At 39.9% G+C, this 13,406-nt stretch overlaps 1 protein-coding gene across 3 annotated transcripts in view; it reads left to right on the top strand.

Annotated features, from left to right (window-relative positions):
- The window catches only part of disc1 (DISC1 scaffold protein), a 101,458-nt gene that overhangs the window by 63,969 nt on the left and 24,083 nt on the right, over positions 1-13,406 (top strand). For all 3 annotated transcript variants that reach the window (XM_079559736.1, XM_079559737.1, XM_079559738.1), the window contains exon 11: positions 11,316-11,562. In XM_079559736.1, the coding sequence (XP_079415862.1) occupies positions 11,316-11,562 (247 nt within the window). The remainder of the gene's footprint in view (positions 1-11,315; positions 11,563-13,406) is intronic.

A 13,406-nucleotide genomic window follows, 5' to 3' on the forward strand; every position in this document is an offset into this window, starting at 1 on the left:
AACCTCCCATACCACCATCAGTTTCCAGGATCTGGTGGAAGACATTACAATTTCGTAACACCTATGTCTTCTGCCGGGATCTGAGCACCAAAACATATATTTTATGCACTAAAGCTCTATTAAAATGAAAAGGTGGCACTGTGCTCAAATAAATTATTGTTCTTGATATGATTTCTATTCACCAAAGCATCCCTTTGTTCAGTATATTGTGACACTGCCGGTCAGACGTACGTTGTCAGTTTCCCTCTCATACGGCGCTGGTCCCATGTCTATTGTGAGAGCACTGGTTTGACCTCTGCCTGTTTCTTCGTGATCCTGGAGTATATTTTCCTCCCAGTGTGAAGCCGGGGGGGTCACCTCTGAGTGTGGGACAGAGCTGTTTACTCTGGTGAGTTGCTGCTTGGGCCGGGGGTCTGTGTGGTCCGGTGAGCAGCAGGATATGTGCCCTCAGACCTGCACTGTCAGAAGGGCACACAGCCGCTCCAAGTCCTGTTTGTTTGGATCCTCTCTGGCTTCCTCTTCCCTGCCGCTGTTTGAGAAAATCCTTTGTTCGAAGATGCATTTATAAGCAACACACGGAAGACAAAACAGCTTAGTAAAATATAGTGTAATAAAATGATGGATTAGTTTGAATCTTAAAGTTCTGTATCTAGTGCAAGGGTCTCCAACCTTTTTTACCCGGCAAGCTACTTTTAAGCAACAAAACCATCAGAAATCTACTTATGCTTCATAGACACTCGTGTGAAAATGTTTGTTTTGTCCTTATACGTTACTATATTGACCCTAATGTTTCCAGATTGTGTGCAGTAACAAAAAGAAAATGCATCTAAAATGTGACTCACCAAGTGTATGTAGAAATGTAGAAAGTGTTTGGCGAGCTACCCAGAAACAGCTGGACAGCTACTGGTTGGAGATCCTTCATCTAGTGGTATCTATAGTGCAAAGCCAATACTGTAAAGTCAGAACATAGTGCATGAGAGATAGCGGACGTGCTTAATGTCATTTTGTTTGCCACACAATGCATTTCACCATTACTCTTCTGTTGGAGTTGAAAGCTCAAACCAAGCGAGGCAGCAGTAATCGGTCTAGACCCAGATTTATTGAGCAAACAGCAACAAGCAGAAGATCACAGTCAGTTGGTCAATTGTTATGTACATTCATCATCTCCAAGTCCACAGATCGTTTTTATTTACTGTATGACGTGTACATTGAACATGCAATACATGATGTCTTGATGTTTGGTGCCACTCGTGAAATAGTCTGTCTTTGGCACATATTCTAATCGTATAAGAAAGGTACAAACATTACACATCTATGTCATCTCATCCCAGTGTCAGTTCATTACGTATTATTTTCTTTAGCTTACAAGAAAACAAATGAGTAAAACGAATGAAATTTAGTCTCCAATTCCTATACTTTTAAACATAATAACGTTGTTGATGACGATAACTTTTACATTTTATTTCCAGTTTGTATTAAATCACGCAAATGTTACTTTTTCATTACTTTTACCCATTCTATAATGTTCCCTTATCAGAAACCTGGAGAAGTAATATCCTGATATTACTGCCTGCCATCAACAATTTACTCTATGTTTACCAATGAGAATGTCCAATTCATCATTAATGGCTTGGATGGTGAAGGAAGTCAAAGTCAAAAGCTATCACTCAACAAGTTCATTATACCTTCATTATATGGACCAGCGGCTAATAATAACGCGAGGGGAGACTTGAATTGCTTTCTCTACACATTGCCCTAATCTCCCATACAGGCCCGACCTTCTGTCAATATCTCCTGTTTAATGTCACTCATATGTTGTTGGATGTAATTTATTGTAATTTATTTAGACACCAGCTCAGGCGTGTCTTATCACTCACTCCCACTCGATCACATCATAGGACACCTTCCTGGCTCTTATTGCCGTAATCAAACATGGCCAGCTCATTTTTCCTCCCTCGCATCAGGTCATGTAATGTAATTGATTGGCTTCTTAACCAGCAGTAAATTACAATTCCACCTTTAGCTTGCCCTACACTTTTAGCGCAGTGCGAGATCTGAGTGGCAGCAGCTTGTCCTGGCGTCTATAGGGGCCCATAATGTCCTCGGATGCAAGCATGATGCATTGTAAATGTGAAAAGTCTGCTCTCATGTACAGTAGGGCCATTTTGATGGAGCATAGGGTTGACGGGAGGTTGCAAGTGGGGGATGGTCGTGTGAGAGCGAGAGAGAGAGAGACTTGGTACCATGGAGACGGTTGGTGTTGAGGAAAAAAAAAAAAAAACAATTATCTCTTCCTTGCTAAAAATGAGAACAGGATGCTAGAGATGCACAGATGCTCTAACATGTCGCTCGAACAAAAAAATATTACGATTACTAGCAGCATGGCAGAAATGAGGAATCCCTTTACATATTTAACACATTTGTGCATTATTATCACATATGTGTGCTATGTTGCTATTGAAACGATTAAAAAATGAATACATTATCCAGAGTAGGGATAATCTCTATGCATATTATAAAGTCAAACATCAAACCTAGTTCAACAGAGAAGAATAAAGTAAAGCCAAACTCCACTTCCTTGTAGTGGTAGAAGAAACAAGAACTACTGTCGTGAAGTGTAATAAAGTCCCATACCCCCAATTGCATGGAAAGTGCCTTCACATTTTATGTATTATTATATTTTGGTTATTTTAAACATGATCAAAAAGAAATCAACAATTCAGAACACTTTCTTGCTGTAAAATCTGCCATTATGTCCAGGGAAAAATAGTCACAAGGCATATCAAGTACTACTGTCAGTTACTACAGTCTTTTATGCACAAAACCACAAGATGCCTGACTTTACTAGGATTTCTCTTCAATGTTTGGTGAAAATTAACATACCTATATGCCAGAGTCCCATACAAAAACATAGCTAGAATCATTGGGGTTTTAACGATACCATTTCCTCCGCATAAATGGATGTTAAATGTAAGTGTAGCATGTAAAAACGATTTGTGGTTGCTTATATTCTCTGTGAAATTATCCCCAGACAGTGATCCTCCCACTGCTCAGACAGTCCGGTTAATCCTCCTCAGTCACACCTCAGCTGCAGTCGCCGCGTTGCATTGTACCATGTCATTAGCACCTTCCGTCCCAGCGGGTGTCAGATGAGACGCAGGTCTGTGGTCGTTTCCATTTCCGTTCTTTTTCTGTCCAAATGTGTGAATCCTCCTTAAAGCTATGAATATATACTACAAAGTCAAGAGCACAAGGTAGTTTTCTGTTTAAATGGCTGGCAATGTATCACTAACACCATTTAATAAACTGAACAGTCTCTCTCACAAAACAGACTGTCTGAGCTGTGAAGGTTTTGTTTTAATGATCAATTTACAGTGCTAAATTTGACATAAAGTTGGTGTAAGGTAACTGAGGAGTCTCTAACCTTTTTTCACCCGTGAGCTTCTTGTGTGAAATAAAAATGGGAATGAGAGCTACTTATGATTTTAGGATGCTGGAGTAACAGTAGCGCTTAGGCAGGGTACACCCAAGAGAGTTGTCAAGATGATCTACAGTGGGAACCAGATGTTTACATACACTTTATAAAAAATATTTCTATTTGCTAAATGCAGATGCAGAAGGATGAAAGTGTTGGGATTTTTTTGTTGTTACTTTTTTACAAAGTCCAGATGATGATGTCATGACCTTGGAAGCACAAGTCTTGTTCATCCTTGGGTGCAATTTCAAGATGGCTGAAGGTACCACGGTTATTGGTAAGTATATGAAAGTATATGAAAAGATGGAAACGTTCAGCCTTCATACAGATCAGAAAGAAGGCGGGTTCTGTGTCCCAGAGATGCTGTGGTCTGAGATGTGAAAATCAACCCAAGAACAAACGCTAAAGACCTGGTGAAGATGCTGAACCTGGTAAGAGCTTGTCATTATCCACAGTGAAACAAGTACCGTACCGACATGAGCTGAGAGGTTACTCTGGAAGAAGCCCTTACTCCAAAAAAGCCAGATTGGATAAATTCTTTAATTTTTGGAGATATATCCTGTGGTCTGACGAAAAAAGATAATAATAATTGTTTGGCCATAATGAGCATCGGCACGTTTGGAGGAAAAAGGGAGAATCTTGCAAGTCTGAGAACACCATCCCAACTGTGAAATACAGGGGGTGGCAGCATCATGCTGTGGGGTTGTTTTGCTGTTGGAGGAACTAGTGCACTTCACAAAATAGATGACATCATGAAGCAAGAACACTATGTGGAAATATTGGAGCAACATCTCAAGACGTCAGCCAGGAAATTAAAGCTTGGCCGCAGATGGGTTTTCCAAAAGTTACCAAAGCAAACTGCCAAACTGTGAACAAAGTGGCTGAAGGATAACAAAGAAAACATCTGGTTCCCACTGTTTATATCAAAGGAAGGAATTAATTTTCCTCTTAATATTTTATATCCAACAAACCATTTCCAGATTGTGTTCAGCATGTTCATAACTCAATCAAGCTTATTTAAAAATGTAGAAAGATACACGTAGGACCAGCCCTACATGTTTTTAATGAATATGTTGCCCAAACAGTATTGAATTAATGTGTGTGAATGAAAGTCAATGTGTGTTACAAACCTTTGCAACTGACTAGCCAGTGTTACGGCGTCTCATCGCCGCAATATGTATTTTACTAAACCTTTGTTTATCCTGAAAATGTGTTTATTTAATGGGGAAATGTTTGGAGACGTCAAGATGACAGTCCACAGTGGCACAGAGGTTTTTTGCCTGAAATTCTAGTAGCCCTAACTGTGTCATTAAACCACAAAGTATGTCATTTAAATACATTTTTTGAGTGGCATGCTCCCAGTGTAGTGAGAGGACCAGGCAGTAGCGAATATAGGCGAGCTGCGTGTGTAAAGTTTGAACGCTTGTATTAACTTCTGGGCGGTCTAGCGGTGCCGTGCCAAAGCCGAGCCACTCTCCACTTCTTCTTCTGGTGCTTATAATAATCATTTGTGCACATGTGGATCCTCGCCCTGAGCAGAAAGAGCAGCGCTGTCAGTCAAAGCTTCCGAGGGAGAGGAGGAGGCAGGGAGCGAAGGAGAAGTGTGCCTGGCTGTCTGTGGCTCTTATTACTGAGCTGTGAAAGGAGCAGTTTTTCCACAGACAAAGGATGGCCACTGGCTGCTCCGTCTACTCAGTGTCCTGCCTAAGGCCCATAGTGGCACATTATTCATCGGATTGGTTTATTATTTGTTACTCATATTCTGCCTCCATATTGTTAATATGCAAATTACTGCACACTGGTGGCAGATGGTTTGCCATGGCAGGCCCTCCAGTAACGAATGGTGTTAATTTAGGAGGGCTTCAAAACTGCAGAACTTAATTATTTATAGTTGTTGAAATTAAGATTTGTTTTGAAATATCGGTAATGGCCAAATTCAAAGACTAAATATTTAATTTTGGTGGAGATTCAGACTCAATTAGATGGAAGTGAAGCTAAAACAAAGATTTTACTAACTCAAAAATGCAACTAATATTAAGTAATTTATTTTCAGATCGAGTTTTACTACTTACCCCTATCTTTAAAAGTTATTCTTCCTCCTTTCAATCTGTGAAAGTTAGTTGAGCATAAGCATAAGGTCTGGAGACCAGGGTTGGGACATAATATTGTTTTGCATTAAAGGGACTAGATTCAAGTTGTCCATTTTATACTCACTACTGCCGCCTCAGGTCATATGTGTAACTGCACCTTCTACATTAAGCTCGTGCATTCTGACCCGAAGTAACAACTTTTTGAGTGAAAGTGCAGGATTCTAGAGGCAGTTGTGGTGAACAGGTCTGGGCTCATTCTACACCTTAGGACATGGCTGGAACATGTAGGCGGAGGAAAATACATGATTTTAACATTTTTAAACTGTATAGTCCCTTTCAGTCAGAATACATCTTGTTTTTGATTAAAGTTGGTATTGTTTATGTTAAACGCTTTTCTACCTTCATCAGGCCCAAAGCGCTTTACAGTAAGGAACCAGTCACCCATTCACACTCTAATTCATACACCAATGTACGCAGACACTACTGTATAGGCAAGTAGGGTGAAGTGTCTTGCCCAAGGACACAACGACAGTATGCATTTGCAGGAGCTGGGACTCGAACTGGGACTCGAACCCACAAAAAGCTAATTCATTATAAATTGATGAACTATTACTGGAATAATTCTTTCCTCCTGAGAGAGGAGGTTTGAAGCAGCTGCACCTTATCTCTCCTATGCCGTTAACATTTCCCTTCAAGGCCAAGCCACGGAGCCAGACCAGATAAGGACTGAGCTCTCTGGGTCATATTTTGCATAACACTGACTTTCAGACTGTAAATAACCGCACACACATACCCCCTCCCTGACCACGCCCCCGTCGTTCTGCATCTGCCTCAACATGTTTCTTCAGCCCCACCCCCTGGTCAATGGCCGGTCATTGTGTATTTCTCATGTCTTGATGTTTCTATATATGTGCTTTGCCAGGTGTAATACGCTACATTATATAATTGCATACAGTAAATCAGGCCCTTAAACTAGAATATATTGCTCTCTGTATCATGATACAAATTGTATGGCAAAAAAAGCGTATTATCCCAGCCCTCCTGGACATTTTGTCGTATTTTGTACCAGAGCATTGGCATTTCTTTCACCTCGGTATTCATTAAAAACCTCCATAACACGTTTGCACAGTGTTGCTTACGGACAACCAAAGATGCAGCAGGATTTGGAGAGTAGAAATAAAGAAAAATCTGAATTTGCCCCCCCCCCAAAAAAGGCAATTGTGTTGAAGCTGGTGATTTATAAACAATGAAAGTAAAAAAAAACAGTGGGTTGATTTGGTTCCAGAAGTGTGTCTTTCTGTCGTCATGGCGCTCATTACTGCTGTTTGAAAAGAGCAGCTCGCCCACTCCCTGCCCCTGTCACGACTGGACTGCGGCTTCCAATTAACCCCTGGGACAAGTGAATCACAAGGGTCTTTGGCATCGGGGCAGTCCTATGGGAGACTTGTAGTATGATTCCCTGGGGGACAGCAGACACCCAATGCCACTGGTTACTTGTTTGTAATGAATTATGCCCGGCAGTGGAGTGAAGCTTTTATGATGGATGATTCCGCCTTTGACATTTTTAGCGGGAAATTGTAAACCACCGGATCCCTATGGCGAATGATTTATGTGCCGACTCCGAAAGAAAAAAGTAACAATGGCGACGGCTCACTGGGTGCGCAATTTGGAGCAAAAAAAGTGGGGGGAAAAAATGAAAAGCGGCAGAGTTGAGCACCAAATTGTTGAGGGCAGGGGGGCTGGGCAAGGCAATTTCGGGCATTGTCTGGGTGCCAAATGGGGGTTAGCGAGCAGTGAGTGGAGGAGCGTGCATTGGCAGGGTGTAGCCTATTCACACAGGACATGAGCCGCTAACAAGTGGCTTTCAATTTTCCAGAAGCCTCATCATCGGTTATAGAAAAGACAGCGGTTAGATTAGACAATGCTCCTAGGTTTTGTTTATGTTTTAACCGGCAATTTCTCAATCTTAAGTGCGCAGCAGGGGGGACGCACTTATAGGTGATAATATGCCATATGTAACTGACAAATATATTATCTGCACTCTGTGTTTTCTCATTACACGTGTGAATTAGCATTTGAGACAAAAACTCCACTTGGGAAATACTGTACATATTGGCTGCCCCTCATGTAAAAGCTGTTATTATAATAACACCTTTATTTGATAAGCACCAGACAGCTTCCTGGGGAACGAGACATTCTTCACATGGGTTTCAAAATACAAATGTAGGAGGTCGAAGGATTATTGGAAGTGGTTGGTAAAGTGTTCCCGGATTGCACAGGAGCAGGAAATAATTTGTGCTTTAAAGGTCAGTGCTGGAGGAAGAGGAGAAAAACATGAATATTGTAAAGGTCGTAGGGCTGAATTTGTGGGATTAAGGACCTACTTAAAGGGAGCTGTGTTACTATAGTGTATTATGCCGATTACTCATTAGCCATAGACGTATTTCTACAATTTTAACAACAGTTAAGCTGCAGGTGAAAGCACAACAAAGGTTTAGGTATTTTCTTTTAGGGAAATATGCAAAATTTATATTTCACCCATACTTCATTGTCACTTGAGTAAACTGTAAAGAGCAGTGGACGACTGCAATGCAGAATCCGGAGACCTATCTCCAGATCTAGAAATAACAAAACAAAAAACAAGGCTTATCCTAAAGGCTAATCCTAGTTCTTTTTTTTAGAATTGAAAAAAGTTTTACTACATTCGTTCTTATATCAGTTATTGTCTAAAACTTTTCACATCAAGTACCGCCTCATTAAAAATGTGACCTTCCACACACCACCAGGCAAAGTTAAAAACCAAATCACGACAGAACATTGTCTTATATATTTTCTATTAAGGGGTTCTTCTACTTCTGCACTTTGTGATCAGTGCTTCCTGACTAACATACCATTTATTTGGCGGTGGTGCAGCGGTTAGTAAGTCTTGGGGTAGATCCCCAGCCGGGCCTCTGTGTGTGGAGTTTCCATGTTCTCCCCATGTCTGAGTAAGTTTCCTCCGGGTACTTCAGTTTCCCCTACCACTAAAAACACGTAGAAGAAGAAGAAGAACTTTATTTCTATATGTAAAGGCCTTGATGAGTGAGAGTGTGTTTAAGTGGGGGGACAATGGATGGAAATTAACCCGTGGCTACAATCGGGCGAGGCGTGTGAGTCATAAACATGCACTGTCTCAACCAAATAAACCATGAAAATAAAATAAATAGATCATTATGAATTGTTGAATTTGTCCTTCAGCAAAGATCATTCCTCATTTTATTTACTGCGATGAAATAAAACATGTAAAACAGTCTCTTCCATCAGCCACTTCTCACATAAACCATGCTTTCCTATTAAATATAATATACCATTTGAATTAGTATGACCCTATAGACATAAATGTGACTAAATTATCTCCAAACTATAGGTGTAAACCATGTCTAAACAAGAGAACACTTAAAACTTTAACACTTGAATGCAACACTAAACATTTCTAATTAAAATGAATAAAGTAATTGCATATGAGTACCTGAGTACCACCAGTGATACACGTACCGCAGTTTGGGAACGTCGACCCAGACCTATAGGTCAGTATTTGCTTAAAGGAAGCGTTTTCTCCTCCTAGTCTGGAGAGATAGTCTGTTTACTCGGAGAACCAGGGCAGCGTTATCTGAATTTTGTTTTATGACACACAGTGTTTGCTCTGTTGAAATGAGAAAACCTTATAGTTTTATTGGACTAATTCAATGAGCAGATAAACAAAATGATCTCTATGTCCTCAGTTTGAACTCATCACTGACCCGTTGACACAAAAACTTTACTGACTACGATGTGATGCTAAAACCTCTATCTGTCACCCAATGAATAGGCTCACATTACTGTACTTTCCTGATTTATCCGCCTTTTACTGTCTCCTTGTCATTGCAAAATCCATTGTATGATTTTTTTTATTGAGGCAGATTCTTTTATGGCAAAATCTCTCCAACAGCATTGCAATTGTGAGCTATTATATTGTTGTTTTTTGTCGTCCTAACAGTAAACATAAACCTTAAACGGCCCCTTCTCCAAAATTGTTATTTTTTACAATTGTCTACTTTCAATAGATCCGTAGATATCCAGCCACACAATGATCACAAGAAGAAATTAGGAAACGTGACAGCTGTGCGGACGCTCAACAATAGGGCTTTATTAAGCACATTTCATTGCTTTGTTAGTAGAGTGTGTCTCGTCTGCAGACAGTAGCTCTTGAACTTTGGCCCCTTGTTTTCCCTGTTTTTTGTGGATGCTTCTGCGTTGCCATGGAAACACTCTCGGTCTGGCCGCGGGGTACGCTCTGCCTTTGCGCCCATTTTCTGCTTGGATCTGTGCCAAAATGGGTATGACTAAAATATTGTTATAAATGTTCAGAAATTGTACAGTCAAAAGAAAAGAAAATGATGGAAAAGTCTTAATTCATCTGATCTGAATGTATCAATAATGTATCTATGTTTCACACTGAAGAAGATTCTTTTATCTTCATTTTCATTCAACCTGCCAGACTTGAAAGTAAAATTATCGACCTTCTAAAAAGTGGACACAACAGACCCTTACGAATTGACTGTTGTGCATAACAACAACGCCGCCCAAGAAGGGACTTCCTGTTTTGATCCAGCACACCAAAATAAAAGCACCATCTTATTCATTAGTTCAACTTTCATGCATGTATTTAATTTTGTTCTTGTAATGTTGCAAGTACCTGCTGTACCAATCAATAAGACGAGCTGTGTGCTTTTATTTTGGCGTGTTAAACCGAAAACAGGAAATCACTTCTTGGGTTGCACAGGGTCAATTATACTGTCCAAAGAATAGAAGAGAAAGTCCTATGTTTTTTTTTGCGATAGATACAGACGGCAACACGTCATACAAGGAGGTGTGGCTTCGCCAAGGGGAAAATAGAATCTTTTGGGAAACACAATTTTTCACTCTTTTCACTCTAGTTATGAACTTATTTATTAGACATAAATAAAGTCAAGTGTAAATCGGGCCCATATGGATATTTTCTCACAGCAGATTGTTCAGTAGAAGTGAAAAAACGGCAGTCTTAGCTAGCACTAGCACTTATGTATTAATGGGATGTTGAACCACTTTGCTCCTTCCCATGTCTTTGTATCTTTATTCAGTAGAAAACTATATTCATAATTCAGTATTTGTCAAAGTACTTTTTGAATAATTAGATAAAGTTTGCAAATTGTTTCCCCCCTTAACAAACAGGACCATGTATGGGCGATTCCAGAGATGCCGTCTGTATAACAAAATCCTTGAACTGGGAATATTTTGGTACAAAGGGAAAGAATCAGGAGAATGCCTTTATATGGGACATTTTTATATTGGTTAATGATTATCTAATTAAGATTTCTGTCATTAAACATGCCAAAGATGGAGGAACTGGAATTTGTAAGCCAATATTGTCTGGCATCAAATATATTGATTAGAAATGAACAGGCCAAGCAACTGGAGCTGGTATTTTTGGCTCATTTCACGCAGAGTTGGAACAAGATCTGGATTTATTCCAAAATGTCGAGCATTTTGAGGTATTTGGGGAAATTTAATCAATTTAATAAAATCTTGCAATTACATTTTCAGTTTTAATTATTTTTTCTTGTTTTTAGTTCATTATTGTCATTGGCACCTGGCTTCCAATGCCAAGTGAAAATGAATGTGAAAAACAAGCTTAATACACTCTTGTCAGTGGCAATAAGTTAAAAATAGTTCTGTCTCTGGTTGTGTTGCAGTTACGGCTGTCCTGGTCTGGAGAGGATTTGGGAGGCGGATCTCGAAGCTTGTCACCTGTTTTTACGCGGCCTTCAGCTTCGAACTCCGAGCGTCAGCGGATCGGACCACGCTCTTCCTCCTGACCTCTCAAACCACATCCCGCCCCGCTCCAAAAAAGACGAGGAGGAGCAGGACTGCGCTATGCTTACTGCCTTAGGGGGGCGCTGGTGTCCCGAAGCCAATCTGCAAAACTCAGAGTTCACCAAGGTAACAGAGTCTTTAGTGGTAGATGTTTTTCATGCAGTGGTCAATGTTGAGGTTTTTAGCTAGTTTTGCAGTTTTATCCACCAGCGAACCCGAAGATTTTCCGGAAATACCTAAAACACCTACAGACCCCTACCACCCCTGTACATAACTATATTTTAAAGGATTTTTTTAATGAGGGATTAAAAAAATATATTAAAAAAATCCTAGCCTGATTAAATGCAAAAAACAAGGCAACATTTTTTCACACGAGAAAAACACAATAAATAAGTGACAAAAACACAATTAAAAAGTGATGAAAAGGCCAATAAAGACCCACAAAAACATGACTAAAAAGTAACAAAAACATGATGAAGCCACGACAAAAAAGTGACAAAAAAACATTTTAAAAAATGAGAAAAACGCAATTTTAAAAAAATGCAAAAAATAGACAGGAAAAAGACAACAGCACGACAAAAATTAGATCAGTTTTGTAGGTCTTCGCTTTCAAATGAGGCGTTACACTGGCCGGATGCTCCAGTTCTGAAGCTTTTAGATTTTGGTAAAGCTGAACTGGAGAAGATGTACTCGAATCAGGTGGGGGTTAAGAGGGAAAGGAAACGTATTAAAGCAGTAACGCGTTTACCTTAATAAATCCTTTTCATAGTCCATATGAGGGTAATATGAGTGTTAATGGGATGATTGAAGGGTCTTTCATTTCCCCCTGGTGTCTCAGGCCAGAAAACCACAATTGCAACTTGACCGCCACCGGACCGGAGCCACCAACACACACTAATAGAATCACGAAGAAGAAGCTAACAGGCTAACGGGCGAAGCTAACTGCGGGCTAGCGCCACTTTAAACAGTATTTACAGCCAAGTTTGAGTGAAAAAAAATATTTCCATTATGTAATTGGATGTACAATATCCCTCTCTCCCTTCGCCTTTTCTGTCAGCGTAGCATTTACTCTCACGGACAATTAATAAGCTAAAAAAATTGCAACTTGCTACGACACCTGCAGTTGCGCTTATGGCCTCTAGGGGCAAGAGTTACTTAGTAATGCTTTAATTTTTAGTAGTTTTTACACTGCTTCCATTAAGTTAGATTAAAGTCATCCAACCTCCCCTCCCTTTAAATGTATGAAGCCTACTGTAACTTAAAGAAAACATTAAAATGTGAAAACGCTTCTATCCCTCTCACAAATGATATTCATGTTTAAAAATAAGATTCCGGCAAGAACTTTCCCAACCCTATCGCTAACAACAAACTATGCATTATTGATCCAACGCCTCGACATGCCTCCGCTTTGTACGAGCGGATAATGTGTGTCGACTCTCAGCTGGAACAAGGGAAGACGCTCCGTTGAGGTTGCGCTGTGCTAAGCTGCGACATGGAAGGGAGCTTGTTTTGTTCGCTCATGCATTTAAAAGGTCAAACGAGAGCAGTATTTTGCATCTGACCTCGAATCAAGTCAGCTTAACGTACTTTAAATGAATTGAGCTCGTGAGAATAGATGAGAAGATGCATGAGGTTTTGTTGTGGCACATATGCTAAAGAAGTTACTGCGTAAAAGTGGGTTGTCAAAACTGGACACTTTGAGTATAGGAGTTTGCTCTAAGTAAAAGTTGTCAGAGAAGTATTGAGAGACAAAGTACTGCATTAAATCATTAATAACCTAAGTGGCTTCTTTGTCAGGTTGTAGTGTTTTGAAAGCTTGTTTGCGTAATGCGGTAATGATAACCTTGCCTCAACAACGAAAGGTGCTACTTAATGTGTTTGAATATGATTACAAAAATACTAGAAACTGAAACTTTAAACCTTGAAAATACTTAATAGCATCTTTATTCATTCATCATTGAGTGCGTCGT

The sequence above is a fragment of the Gobius niger genome (genome assembly GCF_951799975.1).
Source record: "Gobius niger genome assembly, chromosome: 7".
Classification (NCBI taxonomy): domain Eukaryota; kingdom Metazoa; phylum Chordata; class Actinopteri; order Gobiiformes; family Gobiidae; genus Gobius; species Gobius niger.